General features: G+C 34.8%; 2 protein-coding genes across 2 annotated transcripts; both read left to right on the plus strand.

Moving 5' to 3' along the window:
• Positions 1-3,099: 3,099 nt before the first annotated feature.
• On the plus strand, positions 3,100-3,633 carry LOC117793480. The gene is made up of 2 exons (XM_034633800.1): positions 3,100-3,306; positions 3,381-3,633. Exons 1-2 carry the CDS (start codon positions 3,196-3,198, stop codon positions 3,600-3,602), a joined length of 333 nt encoding a protein of 110 aa, XP_034489691.1. The 5' UTR covers positions 3,100-3,195; the 3' UTR covers positions 3,603-3,633.
• A 13,691-nt stretch (positions 3,634-17,324) lies between these two features.
• On the plus strand, positions 17,325-18,486 carry LOC117785344. The gene is made up of 2 exons (XM_034623305.1): positions 17,325-17,357; positions 17,434-18,486. The coding sequence occupies exons 1-2, from the start codon at positions 17,325-17,327 to the stop codon at positions 18,484-18,486; spliced, it is 1,086 nt and encodes a 361-aa protein (XP_034479196.1).
• The last annotated feature ends 2,024 nt before the right edge of the window (positions 18,487-20,510 follow it).

Below are 20,510 nucleotides of genomic sequence, written 5' to 3' on the forward strand. Positions count from 1 at the left end.
GTGGTTGCACGCCATGCCAAAGTGAACATGGAGGTGATGTCGGCAATGGAGTGCTTACATTTCAATCACCTGCAAAAACTAAGTAATTGCCATTGATTTTGGTTTACATAAAATTTGTATCATGTTCAGTTTATCTATAACTGAGACTGAGCGAAAAAGAGCAACTGTAAACTGAACATGGAGGTGGGCATGTAGTTAAAACAACTTTTTGTGAATTTTCAAAGTTATTGGTGCCCATTACCTACTTCTATAAATTTAATTTTTTGTCAGACAGCAGTTATATAGTAAAGTGAACATGGAGATAAGACTTGAGTTAAAGGTTGCATTTATAATATATTTTTTTCAATTTTTGCAGCTGTTCCTCCTCTACAGCTTTAAATTATAATGAGCAATTAGCGTAAAACTGAACATGGAGGTGAGAATAAATTTAGAGGTAATAGTTTCACGCATACGTTAATTTATTTTTGAGTTAGGAAATTTACATTCTTTGATGCGCAATGAAAAGAAATTCATTTTCTAAGTGAACATGGAGGTGGGCATGAAGTTAAAACAACTTTTTGTGAATTTTCAAAGTTATTCCTGCACATTATCTACTTCTATAACTATAATTTTTTGTCAGACAGCAGTTATATAGTAAAGTGAACATGGAGAAAAGAAAAGACTTGAATTGAAGGTTACATTAATAATATGATATGATTTTTTTTAATTTTTGCAGCTGTTCCTCCTCTACAGCTTTAAATTATAATGAGCAATTAGCGTAAAACTGAACATGGAGGTGAGAGTAAATTTCGAGGTCATAGTTTCACGCATATTTTAATTTCGAATTAGGAAATTTACATTCTTTGATGCGCAATTTCTTTTCATTTCTATGTTTATCTTACAGCCTCTGCAGCCAATAAGTGAACATGGAGGTGAGAGTTAGTAGTCAGAATTGTTCAGAACATCAAAGACCAAAAGCATATGAAGCATTCCTATTATTATCTAGTCTACGTGGATTGCGAAAGCTGAGGCATTCAAAGAACACAGCAAAGTGAACATGGAGGTTGAGTCAGCTGCCTAATTTCTACATAGGTAGCAGCTTAAAGGCATTTAAAAATTTAATTTAAAATAGATATTTCATTTATTTGTAAGGAGTCGAAGACAGACCTTAAAAGAGCAAACGATGTTGCTCTAAGTTGCAAATCTTGTAAGACTTGACCTTCATTTTGGATTCATGAGTAACGCCTATGGGTATATCTGTAATCAAGAAGAAAAATGGGGTATGTTGGTTTTGAGAAAAGTAAAGTGCTCTTAAATTTAATTTTTTTTACACCCTGTAATCTCTAAAATCGCAATAAAAGCTTTGCTTAGCTAGAAAATGTTCCACATTTTTATAGGGAAACTTCTGGTCGTACCTGGACCTTTCCAGTTTATTATAGATACTTTTTTTTTTTTACAAGAAAAAACCGTTTTTAATTTAAAATATAATGTTATATGTGTATAATTGTAGAATAAACAAGAAAGCTGTGTAACTATTTACAGGGTAACTGTAAGTCGAGCAGGCAATTGCAAATGGTATGCAAAGTAAAAAATTCAAAATACCATTAGAATAAACATAAAAGCTCTTGTAGTAAATCATAATATTTACAGAGTAGTCGCTAGTCGCGCATACCCAACCAAAGCTTATTTCAAGTCTGTGGCCTGCGGTCGATTTAGCTGCTATATTTGACAGTGTGACAACATCTTAGACGAAGAATAACACCTGATGTTGTGCGTCATTTTTTACGATATTAGAATTTAATCCGCTTGCTCTTCCTCTTGTTGTGTTGCCACAGTTGATGCTGAAGTGAAATGAGGCAGCACTGGAGAAAATGCGTGCTGTTGCAGCCCTGGCATCCTCGCATCCTCGCATCCTGCCATCCTGACTGCCAATTGTGCGTCTACTCTGTTTGTTTATCTAACGAGTAAATACGATTTTAATTAAATGTAAATCACATTGTCAACTCACACACATGGACAAACACACACACACACACACACACAAGCAGGCCATAAAAGTGCCTCAACAAAGAGTGGAGAAGAGGTATGTATAGAGAGAAAGGAGGAGGGAGGAAAGAAGCAGCTGTATTAGAAGTAAAAGCAGCAGCAGCAGCTGGCATTGGTTTCACATGTTTTGTGGGTAAATTTGTAGATAGAATGACAAGAAATCCTTCTTTACAGTTACCCACAAAAGTATTTGTAAATAAAAAAATTCTTTAAAAAATCTTCATACTTATTTTATAGTATATGCCGTTTTCAATCAAGATCAATCAATCCAAATGTGTGAGCAATAAATTAAAAGAAACCTTAAATCAAGCAAGCAGTGCATGTATTTTTTTTATTTTGGCATTTTGCTTGTGCGTCTGAATGGCGCCTGCTCTCACTTGTAACAATATTGGCCAGTATTTTAATTAAATGATGAAATGTTTCTATAATTTTCTTTTTAATGTTTTCATTTATTTAACATATTTAAGTCGACTAAAATATTATTTCTTTTAATAATTTCAAAAAATTGAAGACAGCACAAAAAATAATGAAAACAACTTTATGAATAATATTTTAAAAATAATTATAGCTTTGTTACAATTTTTTTGTGACTTTTTAATTGACAAAACAACAATAGCGATTACTTTTGTCGCTGACTGTAGATGGCACAAGAACGAGGAATTGTCTGTGAGAAAGTTCACATTGTATACGCCCCGTTATCCCACTTGTAGACACACACACACACACACACACACACACTCACACACAGTCGTATTGTATCTGTTTGCCTTCAACTCCAGCAAAAGCCACAACACCCTTGAGATTATTAATTAAAAGACAAGAAAACATAATTTCTAAATTTACACATATGCAAACAAGCCACACACACACAAACACACACACAGACAGGGGGTTGGGGTAGTTTGAGCTGTTTTTGTTTGCCATAATATTGTTGCCTAAGCAAAAACACTTGGAAAAGCTGAAAAACACGTGCCAAACTTGAAAACAATCATACAAATCGAACAAAATACAACAAAAAATCAGATTGTCAACTTTAAGTGTTGTAAAACATGCGCTAGACATCGAATAATGCTTTTGCACGTTAGGCAACACTGGACATTTAATTGGACTGTCAGCTGTTAAAACGTTTGCCAACGATTTTCTACAATTTTCATTTGCAAAACATAAAAAATGGACAAGAAAATGAATCTAAATTCTGCACAAAAAGAAAATAAACCATATCGGGTTGTTTTCGATGTTCAAGCAGAACCCGAAAGTCATATCTCAACACGCCCCGAAGATGTAAGTGCAGAACCACGAGTTAACTCTCAAATATTGTAACTAACAATGAAAGATAATACTTGTACCATCTGTAGAATGGCGCCGAGTTTCGCAGATTTGTTGTGGAGTTTTCGAGTCCCTTGGATAAGCGTCTTTTTGTCCGATCCGTTTTCAACGGTCCAACTGATCCCAACTTTTACTGTCTCATCGAGGAACTTCGAGCTGGACTCCACCGAGTTGGGGACGAGCAAGATTATGATAATGTCTCCACGACTGATACCTCATCGGAAACGGAGATGACTGTGAAATCTTTGTAATCAATTGCAAATAATAAATACATACATCTAGTCAAGCAATTCTTTTGACATACTCATAAAAAGAAACTTATTTCAGCTTTCATCAAATCAGTGCTGCCAGAACTTCAAGGGCTAAAATAGCCAATATGCTAAAGAAAGAAAGAAATATAGCTACTTATGCTTGTTTCTTCGTATTTATCTACGAGTATAAGACTTTAGATAAAAATAAAGTAAGGTAATATTTAGTTGAATTTATTATTTGTGGTTCACAAATATAATAATAACAAGAATTTTTGAATTTTAAAAATTATTATATAAATTGTTATATTCATGTAAAATCTAAATGCACTCGTTTCCGTAAATTGGTTTTTCGAGCTGCACTTGACTGAAGTATTTTTTTTTCCAACTGACAAAGCTTAAATATTCAAGTTACCTGGAGCTCTAAAATAGAATGAAGTCAGTTAAAATATTCAAATAGCTAGATTTATATTTCTAACTGACAAAGCTTAAATATTTAAGTAATCTGAGCTTCTAAAATATAATAAAGTCAGTTAATATTTTAAAATAGCTAGATAAGCAAGTAGTTCTTGAAATAGCCAATTTGCTAAAGAAATATAGCTACATATGTTTTAAAACTGAAGATAAAAAAAATTTATGACAATATTTAGTTGAATTTATTATTTTTGGCTCTCAAATATAATAATTACAAGAATTTTTGAATTTTAAAAATTTGTATATAAATTGTTACATTCATTTTTCCAACTGACAGCTTAATTATTTAAGTAATCTGAGCTTCTAAAATATAATAAAGTCAGTTAATATTTTAAAATAGCTAGATAAGCAAGTAGTTCTTGAAATAGCCAATTTGTTAAAGAAATATAGCTACATATGTTTTAAAACTGAAGATAAAAAAAATTTATGACAATATTTAGTTGAATTTATTATTTTTGGCTCTCAAATATAATAATTACAAGAATTTTTGAATTTTAAAAATTTTTATATAAATTGTTACAATCATTTTTCCAACTGACAGCTTAAATATTTAAGTAATCTAGAGCTCTAAAATATAACAAAGTCAGCTAATATTTTAAAATAGCTGGATATGCAAATATTTCTTGAAATTTTCTAGCTACTTTATAGCCAAAAGTGCCAGCACTCCAGCACACACTCAGCGTGTAACGAGTTGGCAGCTCTGTGAAAATGTCTGCGATTGATACGGCGCAAATCGAGCAGCTTAAAAGTCGACGGGCGCCATAACAGTCAGTCATTTGATATCAGAGCCAGGCTGGCAGCATGTTGGCAACCTGCCACAACGGGTTGCACTTAAAACAGGACATGCAACCAACCCCTCACCGATCATCGACATTACAGGGTGACAAAGGCAGAATTCACTGCAGGATGTGATGTCCTGATGTTGGCAACGACTCCAACCAAGTTTTTATAGGCGCAGATTACAGCCGAAAGTGTTTGCGATATGTCTGAACAATTGTTTGTGGACAGTGGCTAAAAATAAGGTGGGGGCAAACTTAAATAAAAATTGTTCAGTTTGCTATTGAATGCAGTCAACAACCATACGGCATAAAATATAAGGCAAACCAAGACTGGAAACCGGTTCTGAACCGAACCGAACCTCGTAGAACCGCTTCGGTTCGGGTTTTTAAGCAGTCTGAACCGGATCATGAACCGAACACTTGTAATTATTTACTTTACGAACCCGAAGCTAAACCGAACCGCTTTCTAAAATAAAAGGTTCGGTTTGAAAAAAAAAATGGTTACATAAATCTTATGGTTTTCTAATATTACGCAATTATTTGAGACTTCGGATTAAAATAAGTCATATTTAAATCTTCAAATAAATTTAAATTATCATCAAAATTTGATTTCTTTTTTAAAAAGATTTTAATTAATTGAAAATGTAGAAAAAAATTTATAACAATAAAAATATTTTTTGTTTTTGAGTGTTGTTGATTTTTTTTGACAAGATTAAATCGAGCTTCAGTTAGTTGCAACATAAATAAAAAGTTTTCTAACAAAAAAAAATAAAGCTACAATTTTCTAAAATGGCAAATAGTTTTCTGTTATTTTCAAAAGTTTTAGGCTGAAAATTTGTATTAAAAAATTAAAAGTTTGTGGAACAAACAATTTATTTTATATTTTGTTCACTTTTTAATTGTATCTTAATTTTTTTCGTTTCGGAATATTCTGTTTCTCTGTTCTTGTGGTTTAGTAAATAGACCAACTTTGCAATCTCAAACAATTTTGTTAAAGAGGCTTACAAGTTTTTTAAATTAAAGCGCACACCTGTTTTAAGTACCTATTTATTTGTTTATAATTTTTTTTTGTTTTTTTTTTATTACTTTTTTTTTTTTTAATCTGTTAACAGTCGAGTTTGCATAAAATACTTCACTTATCTTTCTCTCTCTCTCTCTTCGCCTGCTCTGCCACACATAAAGTGCGGATATACAGTTAACAAGTGTCAATTATGTATGTGTATAGGTGTCTATGAGAATCGAAGCCATGTTTCACAGTTGCGCCATCTATTGAATTGGAGTGGGAGTTGCAACATCAAGTTGCCAGATGCTAAGAGCGATAAAAAGCAGCTATCCAGGTATTTTTCTAGTGACGAGCGCATTGACTTCTATAGATAAGTATATGTATGTATATTTACACATATATACATATATGTATGTGTGTCCTTGCGTGTGGGTGTGGAATGTGCTTTTTATACCCGTTACTCGTCGAGTATAAGGGTATATTGTGTTTGTTGCAATCTGTGCAACAGGAAAAAGGAGACATCTTCGAACCTATAAAGTAAATTTAAGTATTCCTGATCAGCTTCAGTGTCGATAAAGTGTGAACACCAAGTTCGCAGAGACTGTAAGAGCTAGACCTACAAATTATTTCAATTTCAATTTTTATCACAGTGTTTTCCGAAAAAAATAACAGATAACAGTAATTTGTATACCATTTAATTTAAAAAGTGTTAGATTAAATTAATATTGAATGTGTTAAGTAACTTTTATTTTTTTTATTTCTTGAGTTTTATTATACAACTTATAATGATTACAGTTACTGGTTTTTGCAAAAAAAAAAATGTTTTTTATATTAATAAAATTTATTCTAAGAACCAAAAGCAACTATAATAAAAAAAAAATATTATATAGGTTTATTTATATTTATATTATGTTTAAATGTTAAAAAAAAAAATTTTAATGCTAAATACAATATGTTTTTATATATGTTTCATATGAACTACTACTAATAAAATTTAAAAAAAAAAAATGGATAGTTTCCTTGTTTTTCCATATGAAATATGCGAATTTTTTAAAAATGCCAAAAAAGTTACTTGACTTACTGTAGTAAGTTACGGTATTTCATAGTCGGGTTCTTGACTACAACAGTTTGAATTGTGCCCTGCTCCTTTGGCTGTTCTTGGTCTATTTTCATTTGAATAAGAATTGTGACTTTGGGAGTGTAGTGGAAACTCAAAGGCGGCATTGTCATCGTTTATGCCGTCAAAGTGAAAATCCATGCGAGAAATTATATGTCAAAGTTTCACTTTTGATATGCAAAAGGCATTTGCCTGGCATTAACAACGTCTTGGCATGCTTTGATGGTGCCAGGGGGAGGGGAAGGGAGAGGGAGTTAGATCAGGGAATGGGAAAGTTCCACTAGTTTCTGGATGTGCTCTGTAGAAAACGGCACGCTCCAGTGACGCACTGACAAAGACACAGGCTACTGACAACAAAAGGCCACAAATGAAAAGAGAGAGAGAGAGAGAGAGATGGAGAAAGAGCAAAAAAAAAGAGAGAGGAAGAGTTTTACCAATTACTGAAGCAACTGGCCCAGTCGCTGGTTTGGCAACACGCTCGTCTTTGTCGCTCTGTCTTTTGGTCCGTAGGATGTCATTGAAACGTATCCGGCCTTTTAGCCTTTTCTTTTTCAGCTGCTTCTTTTTTTCTGCTACTTCTTCTTCTTCGCTTTACAGTTAGTTGTGCGTTCTTCGTTGTCCTTTTTCTTTTTTCTATTTTTTTTGTTTTTTTTTTGGTTTTTTTCTATGCTGTAAGGGTTGACTCGACTGCGCTTCCTATTTGACTGTTTCCTCTCTGTTGAGTTTTCCTTGAGCTGACAGACAGACAGACCGACTTGTCTCCTCCTGCTCCTGCTGCCTCCTCCTGGCCACAGCATCAGCATCAGCATTTTCCGGCTGCATCTTCTCAGCCACATCATTCAAAGCTACTATCAGATGTAATCTACCCTACTTTACAGTTGAGAACGCAACAAACGTTCGAGCGTTTGTGAGTTGCACTGGTGCGCCATCTGTCGGCTGCGGTTGCGGCCTCTCAACTGCATTCAATGCACTCCACACGCACACACACACACACACACACATACACACACAGTGGCATCTCTTTTACTCCCTCACCTCTTACCAATTCTTCATTTTGTTTGCGCACTTTGGTTAATTTGATTTCGTTGCTGCTTGACTTTGAGTGTGTGTGTGTGTGTGTGTGTGAGGGAGGGAGGCTCTGTGTATGTGTGTGTGTGTGTGTGTGATACGGCTGTGCAAACGATTCCATTGAGTCTGGTCACACTGTGTCGCTCTACGTGACATCGCTTCGTCTTGCTGCCAATCAAATGCCATTTTCATTCAAAATGCCTGCAAATTAAAGCGTATTATTATTTTCACAAACAAAGATTGATTGACAATGATTGATAGTGACACTGTTCAACTGACAATTTCACAACACAAATAGTTACTAATTGTTTACTTAACTCTTCGCTGGCCAAAATTATATATTAAGTTAAGCTGCACTTTTTGCTTGGCTTAAAACATATATATTTTTTAATTTTTATAAGAGCATGACCAATCAATTTGATTGAAATTGATTGACAGAGCGACAGTCTCATTATCGATAGGTTTGCCAATTAGTTAAATAATATAATATAGTAAGCTGTTCGTACATTTTAAATGAGTTGAGAGTAATATTAATAATAAAAGGAAAAAACAACACGATTGAAATTGATTGACAGAACCGTAAGTCTCACTAACAGATTCAATTACAATGCAAATAGTCAAAAAAATAATGTAATTAACTTTTTGCCATTAACTTTTGCACTTTATTAGTGCTAAGATTGAAAAAAAAGGTAAAAAAAAAAAATATTTTTTTCTCAGTACGATTGATTTTGATTGACAGACGTCTTCGCATTTAAATTATTATAAACATCGGGTGAATTTCTCAATTGATTTAAGTTTAGTCAGGGAAAGGGAAATAAAATGTTGTATAATTATTTAAAAAAAAAAAATACCCATAAATTTGATTGCGCTTGATTGACAAATCCGTCAGTTTCACTTCAGATCGTTTTACATTAAAAAAAAAGTAAGTAATTTAGTCAAATCTTCAATTGATTTAAAGCTGTCTTTTCTAGCAGTACAAAAATTTAATAATGTAGTTGCTTTTATTATAAACTTAAAATTCTTATCAATTCGATTGACTTTGATTGACAGACTCGACAACCCTTTTACGATTAGAACACAAAAATCTAATTAACATTTTGTCAGCCCTTTGCTGACATTTAAATACGCAAATTTGAGTTTTGACAATCAAGAATTGAATGAATTATTTATTATAATAGCCAAATAAGAAATGTTGTTTTTGACAAGCCGAAGAAGTGATGCCTTTATTTTATTAAAAGGGATACTTTACGCATTAAATGCACATTTTATGATGGAATTATGGTAATACTATTTGCAAGTGTATAATAATTATCAATCAATTCGATTGAGATTGATTGACATTTTAATACGTCGAACAATTTTACTTAAAAAATAGTTCATAAACATGATAAAATTTTGGTAATACCCTTTGCCAGCGTATAATAATTATTAATCAATTCGATTGAGATTGATTGACATTCTAATAAGTCGAACAATTTTAATTTAGAAATAGTTCATAAACATGATAGAATTATGGTAATACCCTTTGCAAGCGTATAATAATTATCAATCAATTCGATTGAGATTGATTGACATTCTAATAAGTCGAACAATTTTACTTTAGAAATAGTTCATAACCATGATAGAATTTTGGTAGTACCCTTTGCAAGCGTATAATAATTATCAATCAATTCGATTGAGATTGATTGACATTCTAATAAGTCGAACAATCTTACTTTAGAAATAGTTCATAAGCATGAAAGAATTTTGGTAATATCCTTTGCAAGCGTATAATAATTATCAATCAATTCGATTGAAATTGATTGACATTCTAATAAGTCGAACAATTTTAATTTAGAAATAGTTCATAAACATTAGATTTACTCTTGAAGCTGCACAGATTTGAGTTTTCGTTGGAAATGAGAGAGGAATATGAGAATATGAGAGAATGTGGAGCTGCTTTCTTGGCTGAATAATTGTGTGGCTGGTCAGGAGGCGGGTCAGCTACCAAGTAATTCATCTTTCTTTGCTCATGTAACTTGGCCAATGCCTAATAAACGTTGCGACGCCTGTCAAGGCGGACTCCATCGTTAGACAGACTCCAGAATTTATTGAGTCCATTAAACGCAACATTGGTTGCCACTCTCTCTCTCTCTGCCACTCGCTCTCCGTCACGCTCTGATTGGGTTTGGGAAATTGGGAGTACAGAGAGAGAGGATTGGTCTGGGAGTCGGTTTCTGGATTTCGCGACGCCAGTGACATGCAATTTATTGCCCAGCGGTAATTGGCAGTCCAAAGTCGAGTCCAAAGTCCATTCCCAGCTCCTGTTTATTAATAAATTGTCACTTGCAACTGGCGACACACACACACACACACACATATGTATGTACGTGTATGAGGCAAGTTTGCAGTTTGCTGCTGCTTATTGGACATTATTCTTGGCTGTCATTTGGGCGAGAGGCGGCATTGCCAATTAGCTGATATCATCGTTCATCGAGGACGTCAGTGTTGCCTTCTTTTCCTGCTCCTGTCTGCTCCTGCTGCCTCCTGCCTAATCCCTGTTAAGCTTTATCGAAATTGTATCATTATCATACTCGCATCGAGTGTTGCCATTTTTGGTCTCTCAGCCTTTTTGTCTGATACCTGAGGGAAATCTGCTCATCCGTATGACCGTCCACGTGACCGCACTTCATCCTTCCATCCAGCTACTTCATCCATTGCTTCTCCATCTGCTTATTGCCAATCTTCTTCTATTTTTTTTTCTTTCTTTTTGCCATACGCTTCTTCGATTTGGCGCTAACAAGTTTTCTTACAGTTCTTTATACTTGGTGCTGGACTCTCTTAGTCTAAGCTGCTTATTATCCTTTGGGAGTTCACACAGACAGACAGACGGACAAACAGACAGACACATATATATATATATATATATGTATTTGGCAACGTTAATTGGATTTTGAAGATGAAAGACGGATTCATCTCAAACTAAAGCATCTTAAATTTCAATTGCTTCACACGATACTTTTGCGGCTGCTTTAATTTCTTTCTAGTGTTGCCACCCTGCCTGCAAATCTAACAAAAACAAAAGCATTAAAATGCCAAATGGTTACCAAGTTTATACGACAGCCAAAGTCGCTTTAAATGAAATCAAAGTAAGTTAAACTGTTCTTACAAATTATAAATCCAATTATTGCAATTATTAATCACTCAATATGCAAGCAATGTGCACAGAGTTGCCACAAAGGCGAATTTAATTTGAAAATAATTATATTAAAAATAATGCGTGAATGAACATAAATAAATATATTAAAAATGTAACTGTTACACAATCAAATTATTAATGTGCTTTAATATTATTTACCGCCCAATCATAAAATTGTATTTGCCATTGAAAATGGGCAAAAAAGGGTATAATGTGTTTGGCAGAATGTATGTAACAGGCAGAAGGGGGCTTGGCAGACCCCTCAAAGTATATATATTCTTGATCAGGACAAACACCCGAGTCGATTGAGCCATGTCCGTCTGTCTGTCTGTCCGTCCGTCCGTCTGTCCGTCCGTCTGTCCGTCCGTCCGTCTGTTTGAACGCGTCGATCTGAGAAACCATAAAGGCTAGAGACTTCAAAATTTGTATGTAAGTTCCTGGATACCATAGGCAGATGAAGTTTGTTTTTATTTTTGGATCGGACCACTATATCATATATCTGCCATAGGAACGATACATCGAAATTTAAGTCTTAGTATGAGAAAATTTATTGTTTGTTGAAATATCAAAAACAAACTCATAAAATATGCATCTGGGCTAGTACTATACATCCAGACCAAATTTGTGTAAAATCGGTTCACTATATCATATAGCTGCAATAGAGACTCAATCAAAAATTAAGTCTTAGTATGAAAAAGTTTTATTTTTTTTTAGATATCTTAATCAAACTGATAGAATTTGCATTTAACTTGATTTTGTCCATCCTGGCCGAAGTTCGTTCAAATATATATTAGCCAAACTGATAGAATATGCGTTAATGTTGGTTTTGTAAATTCTGACCAGATTTGGCTCAAATCGGTTCCATATATCATATAGCTGCCATAGGAACAATTGGTCGAAAATCATACTGTCGAGCGTGCTCGACTATAGTCGCACCTCACCGCGAGCGACGCGAGCAGGGGGCGGAGCCCCCTTGTTGGTTCTTGAAAATAAAAATGTACTTCAGTTACGGTTACGTTTCATTTTGACAAAGGTAATTCCAAAATACAATATTACATTTATTAGATGCTTTTTATAAATTCTTGAGCTTTACGAAATGAAAGAAAAGTAATTTGTAGTCATTTTTAGTGTGTAAGTTCAATTCATGAAATTATATTAGACTAAGGTAATTTACAAATACTATATTAAATTTATTGTCTGCTTTTCATAAATTTCTGAGCTTTACGAAATGAAAGAAAAGTAATTTGTAGTCATTTTTAGTGTGTAATTTTAATTCATGAAATTATATTTATGTACACACTTACGACCGCTTTTCATGACATGTTTCTGGCAACGATCTATTAATTTCAAATTGGAAGTGCAAGAAAAGCGTCCGCCTCAACACTTAATGTTAATTCTGTGGGCGGAAAGAGAAAGAATTGGAGTTTGAACGAGAAAGGGGAAACAAAAAAAGACGTACATAATTCATGGTTCACTCTCTGGCATTGGAGAACTGTCAGCCCAGCTCTCAGACCGGGCCAGACCAGGACACACCAGACCAGACTAGGACAGACCAGGACAGGACAGGACGACGCTAACAAGCACATTAATAATATCTTAACGGAGACGTTGAAGTGGCGCCCACGCCCAAAGCCAGAGAATGTGATCTCCTCCTGGCCAGGCTACTTTCCTCCCTTCCTCCTTTCCTCCTCCTGACCAGGCTCATTGCAGGACGTGGTCGAGCACAAAATGCAGTTAATTAATCATTTGAAGCAAAAGTAGTTTGGTGCTTGATTTATTTTCGGGACCAAAAGAAGTGGCTACGCTACCACAACAAAAGTTAAAGTTTTGTTTTCCATCAGGAATGGGAATCATCTTCTCAAGTCAAGCATTGAACGGCGTCCACAAAACTGGCGCCAGTTTCAGATATTAAAAGGCAACAGAAAAAACGGGAGAAACCACAGCAAGTCAGACCAGAAAAGCTGGTAAAACAAAATATAATCAGAGTGAACTCGATAAGAAGACACCCTGTACCTAATCTGTTAAAATTGTTTAGAAAACAGACCTGCGAATTTTCCATTTTAGAACTCTCAGTGTTTCTGAAATTTCAGAGCCTTCACTCTTCGAACATACTGTGACTCAAAAAAGTAAGTGTACACTTGGAAAAACAAACTTTAGGCAATAAAAAAAAACATTAAAGCAATGCATTATAAACAATTGCATAGATATATTTCAGAAAGATATATATTAAATTTGCTTAGAGTTTTGTGAAACATGCTTTATAAACATAAAAAAATATATCAGATTTTTATAAGATTTTCTTTGTTGAAAAATTTACATTTTCTTCGACTTTCTCTTCAAAATTAACAGCTTTTAAGAAGTTCCGAAGTTGGCAATACTGCTACAGAGAGACAAGAACGAGAAAAAAATTCTGTTTTTTTTTTTTCTCGAAAACGAAATGTGTTAAGGGTTTCTTGACTGTGTCTTAGATGTGTAATCACTGTTTTTGTTGTTTTATAAAATAAATATTCATAGCTTTGTAATTTTTTTTTTTTTAGATATAAACTGAATACTTTTTACTTAATTGTAATGCATTAAAAAAATTGGATTATTATGAATAAAAAGCTACTATTTTCATATCTAAAGTCAAAAAATTATTATTTTTTCAGTGTATAAAGTGTTTCTGGACATACTGTATGTTTAAAACGACTCGTCAGCTTGTTTTTTTTTATTATTTTTTTTGATAAAATGAATAGACCCTTTGTGCATTTTAGATACACGGTCTAAAAAGAAGGGAGGATTTAAACCGAGGCATTGACTATGAGTCGATTAATTAAACCGCAAGCGTTTAAGCGGCAAACCGCAACATCGACATTGAAGTTTGCTTTAATTTGACTTTCACTTTTACCAAAAAAGCACACACACACATAGAAAGAGAGGCACACACACACACACACACGCACACACACATAGGGACTGTGTCCCAACGCGACAGAGGCAATCAAATTTCGTATTAATTATGTGCTTAACCAAACACCTCGCCATATGAGAGAGAGAGAGAGAGAGAGCGGGAAACGCATCCGGTGAACAGGCGTGGGTGTTGTGGGTAGGAGGGGGTGGAGTAGTGACTGGGTAAGGGGTAGCAGGGATGCTGTGTAAATTGTAAACTGTCAGCTGGGGTCACGTTGTTTGGGATTATGCGACGATGAGCACGAGAAACGAAAATGAGAGAACAACTATAGGAGAGAGAATGACACACACACACACACACACACACACACACCTCTACACGCACACACACACACACACATAGGCAGACATGCGGGTCAGGGACAGGATAGGGCAATAATTCTCCGGTTTTCACATTTTGCTGGAAAACGGCGCTGTCGAAAATCCTTTTGCGGCTTATGTTCATACGGGCGACACATGTCACGGGTCAGTTGCTTCCACACAGGCTTACTTGCGAAACCCCCCACCAGCCACCCGCATCCACCCGGAACACCCTTTAACACCACCTACAATCTACTTTATTTGCATAAAGCACACACATATGCACGCATACATGTGTAAGCATATTAAAATACATGTCCATAATGTGTATTTTAGTTTGTGATCAGTTTCAATTGCTTGCAACAGTCTGGCAACGCTGCTGTAGCCTGTAAACACGACTGCCACACTTGGCATTAAAGCGCTAGTAATGGATTAAAACTATTATGAAATACAATAAGTCTTTTGAAACTTAATATTTATATATATACATAATGGTGCTATCTTATACATTTATTTTATCTAAATTAAATTTCTTATCCAACAAATGTACATTATTTTGAATGGAAATAAATGTGTTGAAACGCAAAAAAAAAATTTATTAATCTTAAAAGTTAAAAGAGTTTCTGAAGCACACATCAATAATTATACACAAATAGTAATTATAATGGGATTGCTTAACTCGTTTTCATAATTTTATTAATTCTTCTTTTCCATAATTTTTTATACATGTTTAATTTTATCACTACAAAGTTTATGTAAAGTTGACTCAGCTTTTAACTTTTTCCAGTCATACGTATAACAAATATAATTTTTGAGTTATCTAACAAAATACATGTGTTAAAGAATGAATAAAATTTTTATAAATTATATACATTTTTTTTGCTGTAATGTTTCTTTATTTTGTAGCGCATTCTGATTTTTTTTTAAATGGCAAGTGGTTGTGAATGATTAAATGCAAAAAGAATATTAAGAACAGCATATTTTTATTAAAATTCGGCATTTTAAAACTCTGCATGTTTAAGTTGCACGCGCAGGCGTTTTAAATTAAATGCAGCAGTCTGGCAACGCTGCATGAGATTATGGTGGCTTTGAAGCCAGTGTGTACCTAACATTTTACAAATCGCCAATTGCAGCAATTAAACGCAAGTCACTACAACAAATTGTAAACAAAAAAATAAAGCAGAAAGAGATAAGAGAAAGAAGAAGTTAGAGAAGCGCAGACAGTGAAAAGCTAAAAGTTATGCAGTTTTTTAAGTGAATATGATTGCATTCTAATGTCAGCCATAAATTAGCAACTTGCACGCCATGCAACTTCATGCAACACCCTCCCCCCCATACCTCACCTTACCACCCTTCCCTCACTCGCTCTTTGTCGCTCTATCTCACTCACTCTCGCTGCTGGTGTAAACGCCTCCAACGTCATGCATTACGTGACAGGAGTATGTGAAACTTTTCAGCTTAAACGAAAATTTATATGCTGCAACCGGAAACAAAAAAAAAAAAAAACTATAAAAAGCGTAAAAGAATGTGTGAAAAATTCGTCGAGCATAGAAATAGAATGAAAGGCAAAGAGACAAAGAGAGAGAGAGAGAGATAGAGATAGAAGTGGGAATCAGATCAGACGGCGTTGTGGGAGTTACAACATTTTGTGCGGTTTCGCGTGCCACTCGAAATGTTGAACGTGTCTTTGGCTGCACTTTTCCGCTCCTGCTGTGACTTTTCCCCAGCTGCTCCATGCAACACAATTCCAGATGAGAAACGGTTAGGGATTATGTGGGGGTTGAAACGGTACAGCAAAAGTTTAACCGCTTCATTTTCATGTTGATTATAATCTTTATATTTAGCATTGATCGAAAGGGCTGCAAAGTGTCTACATTCAGAGTTAAAGATGGCCGTTATTTTCACCATATAAATCACAAATATTTCAATGCAAGCAATTATACCGGATACGCAACCGTTATCCGAAAATAACCGCTTCATTTTTAGTACACAATATGAAATATATCTTTTCTTAAGAAACGATACGGTTACGGTACATTTTTACAACGGGTTTTCTGAACTATACCAATTTTGTAATTAAATATATTATTGTTTTTTAATGTTTTAGTTTTTAAAAAATGGTATTTTACCGAAATACCGAAATCAAAAGAACAAAAGCGAATAGAGTAGTTGTTTCGGGACGTACCGATGTCGGAACCAATATTTTTTTTGAATTGATTCCCTGGTAAAATTAAAGTAAACGATATTTTATCCCAAAACAATTTTTGTAAAGACGTTTTTTCGTATTTTCAAAAAATCGCAAAGAGCCGTTGTATTTTTAGCCATAAGTTCAATTTCACAATGGACAAAAAATATTAAATATATTTAATAAATTATACAATTTTTGAAACATCTATTTACAATCTGAGGCAACACCTTATTTAAAATAATACATCCACAAAAGTGAATTTCAGGCAGAATAATGAAATCCATTTGTCAAAAAAAAAAATCTTGCTTCTTGCTAAATACTACAGTGGAAACAAACTTACTTAAATCATAATTTAGTTATAGTTGAAGTGTATTGATCGTATATTAAATTGAAGCACTTGAACATTTTTATTAATATATTTTTAGTTTTGTTGTTTGATTGGCTTACAATTATAGAGTTGCAGCCTATCGATATGATTTCGATAATTATCACTTTATTGGCAGCACTTTGACAGAAGTGTAGTGTAGCCCTGGCATAGAGCTTTTCAGCCTTTTGTGCCTGTGCTCTCTGGCAGCTTAGGAGTAATTTTGCTTGAAATTATTAATTTATTTGCTGAATAATTGAATTTAAAAGTAAATTCGTTTGCATTAAAATTTATAATATTCAAGCATGGCAAGTGGCAATGGCAATGGCAATAGACGGGTTAGTTGTATTATAAAGTATATATAGAAGATTTCGACAAAACTAAATGTGAATTGTTTTGTAATTAAAATATTAGGTGCTACGTCTGTATATAGACGTGGAACCGGCAAATTTGGAGGAGCGTCGCAAGCGATTGGTGGATCAACAAAAGGCCTTGGCAACGGCCCGTCAGTTGAGTCCACGGCCCAAGAGTGTGGTGACCATTGTGATTGGGCCGACAGAGTTGCCATGTGATCTGGATTTGTTGCAGCGGGCAACGAAGTTCTTTGTGCGCGGTAAACCAGGGATGGCATATGGATTGCCCGCTTGTCACGTCAGCCTCGAGTCCTTCATCACCATCTACAAGTGGATGGCGAGGCCAAGTCAGGTGGTGCCGCCAAAGCTATTGATGGGCGTCTATCGTGCGGCAATCTATCTGAATATTAAGGTACTGCTGGAGCAGTTTAATGAAAAGTTTCGAGATCCGCGCACGGCACGTGAAGAGATCGGTTTCTATATGTTCTGCGGTCTGCATGCGATGAATCTGTATGTGCCAGTTCGCAAGATTCTATCGGTGAATCGGTTCTTCCTCACCATGATCGGCACTTCGGAGTATCTGCACTTGTGGCCGAATGTATTGGTCAAATTGCTCAGCTCGACAAACATTTGCGTGAACTCGGAGATGGAGGTGCTGATTGCCACCGTGTTGTGGCTCTTTCACGACTATCGATCCCGTCATACCCACACCATGGAACTGTTGGACTGTGTACGCTTCGATAGCATTCCGTTCGAGGCGCTGCTTCAATTCCGTGATCATTGCCCACTCAGTCCGCTGACACAGCTGCTGTTCCGTCCGGAGTTTGAGATGTTCTTGAAGCGTGCTCCATCGCTGAACAACAATATTCGGTATTGCAATCGCCGCATCTGGATTTATGATCCGCAGTGTCAATACCATCATGATGCCCACTGTCCCAGACGCAACTTTATCACTCTCGATCAGTTTATGGACTTTCAGCGGGTGCTGCGTGCGGCTCCGAGTCTTCATTGGTGCAATCGCCATCAGCTGAATCCCTATATGCACAGTTGCCGACACGAGGTGTGCCGACGCTTTCCCAAGTTGGGCAACCCTCGGAGACTTGCTTCTAATTGAATCAGTCAATCAATCAAGCAGTATGCCATTCAATCATTCAAAAGCCACGAAGAGTGGTCTGCAGGTAATCAGAGACTCGTCAATCAGTCAATCAAACAATAATTCAATCAATCAATCATTGAATCAATCAATAGGAGCACTAATTTTAGAGGTGACAACAAACTAATTCAATCAATCATTCAAGCAATCAATGAATTAATTAAAGAATTCAGTCAATCAACCATTCAATCAATCAATCATTGAATCAATCAATAGGAGCACTAATTTTAGAGGCTTAAAGACATTCAAGTCTGTGACAACAAACTAATTCAAGCAATCATTCAACCAATCAATCAATTAATTAAAGAATTCAGTCAATCAACCATTCAATCAATCAATCATTGAATCAATCAATCATTGAATCAATCAATAAGAGCACTAATGACACTGTGACGACAAACTAACTCAATCAATCATTCAACCAATCAATGAATTCATTATAAATTCAGTCAATCAACCATTCAATCAATCAATCATTGAATCAATCAATAGGAGCACTAATTTTAGAGGCTTAAAGACATTCAAGTCTGTGACAACAAAATAATTCATACAATTATTAACCAATCAATGAATTCATTAAAAATTTAATCAATCAACCATTCAATCTATCAATCATTAAATCAATCAATAGGAGCACTAATTGTATAGGCTTAAAAACATTCAAGTCTTTGAAAACGAACAAATTCAATCAATCATTCAACCAATCAATCAATTAACTAACAATCCAGTCAATCAATCAATATGAACACCAATTTTTGAGGCTTAAAGACATTTAAGTCTTTGACAACGTACTAATTCAATCAATCATTCAACCAATCAATCAATCAATTCACTAACAATCCAGTCAATCAACCATTCAATCAGTCATTATATGCAAGAAATGCCCTGATCGTAAGCAGACTTATCAATCTGTCAATCACTCAATTAACCAAGCAATTAATCAATAGATCTTTCAATGGATTATTAACATCTAATACTAATTAACATAATAGCCATTCATTATAAACTGCTTAATTCTCTATAACCCAAAACTGTCTGTAATAATTTAAACTCAAGTCAATTAACTTTAATCTTTCATATTGTATTAAAACCCTATTAAATGCTTACTTTTATTTTTTTTACTTATAATATGCACAGCCTGTTTTAATAATATTGTAATACAATCTAATCCATTTTAATAACATGCTTATTTATTCCTAACTCATTGGCTTTTGTTCTTATTTTATATATTTCTAGGATCATAGATAGGATCAAATTGTGTAATTAAATTTTGTTAATTTAACTTAAGCTACTAACAATTTTAGCTACATGTTAGACTGCATGTTAACTATTGACAGGCACATGAAAAAACATGTCCGCAGAGAATCAAATTTCTCGAATTGCAACTATAAAACTCATTTGCAGCATTTGTTCTATTTGAGGTTACGTTAACTGGAGCTTCATTTTTTTTTAGTGCCGTTCTCTTGGGGCAATCTGAAGCTGCCACATGCAGTTGCCACACCGTCGAAGCATTAGAAGCAAGACAAAATGACCAATTCTATTTTTTCGGCGCGTTGGTTTTACAATTTGCCCCCGGAGTGTAGCAGATATGGGAATTGTTAGATGGTATTAAGGTTGTGGCACATGCCCCTTTGATGTTGCACATTCCAGAGACTTGGTTGTGTGCTGAGAAACGATACAAATTTATATCCATTAACGATAGGGCAAAGAAATATTTGCGCTAATTGGCATTTGGCATTTGAGCAAAGGACGAGGTCAAGTTCGGGATTCTGTGCCCAATTTTGTAATTAATCATTTTCTGATTTGCCAAACGCAGTGGATGAAGGGGAGTAAGAGGAAGAGAGAGAGAGGGAGTGGGCCATTCTGTCCAGCCATTGTTGCCGCATTTTCCGGGGCATTTCACGCGCCGTTAAAGTTTAATCGAAAAAGTATTTTTGTGGCCAATGAAAATTCCAATAACGAAATTCCAACAACAATGAGCAAAC

This window comes from Drosophila innubila, chromosome X (genome assembly GCF_004354385.1).
Source record: "Drosophila innubila isolate TH190305 chromosome X, UK_Dinn_1.0, whole genome shotgun sequence".
Lineage (NCBI taxonomy): Eukaryota > Metazoa > Arthropoda > Insecta > Diptera > Drosophilidae > Drosophila > Drosophila innubila.

What these genes read in the sequence shown, in the direction of transcription:
- LOC117793480 (XM_034633800.1), top strand. Translation starts at nt 3,196, where the DNA reads ATGGACAAGAAAATGAATCTAAATTCTGCACAAAAAGAAAATAAACCA. An exon ending in TCTCAACACGCCCCGAAGAT is followed by an intron (nt 3,307 to 3,380) that starts GTAAGTGCAGAA and finishes TACCATCTGTAG; the next exon opens with AATGGCGCCGAGTTTCGCAG.
- LOC117785344 (XM_034623305.1), top strand. Translation starts at nt 17,325, where the DNA reads ATGGCAAGTGGCAATGGCAATGGCAATAGACGG. An exon ending in ATGGCAATGGCAATAGACGG is followed by an intron (nt 17,358 to 17,433) that starts GTTAGTTGTATT and finishes TTAAAATATTAG; the next exon opens with GTGCTACGTCTGTATATAGA.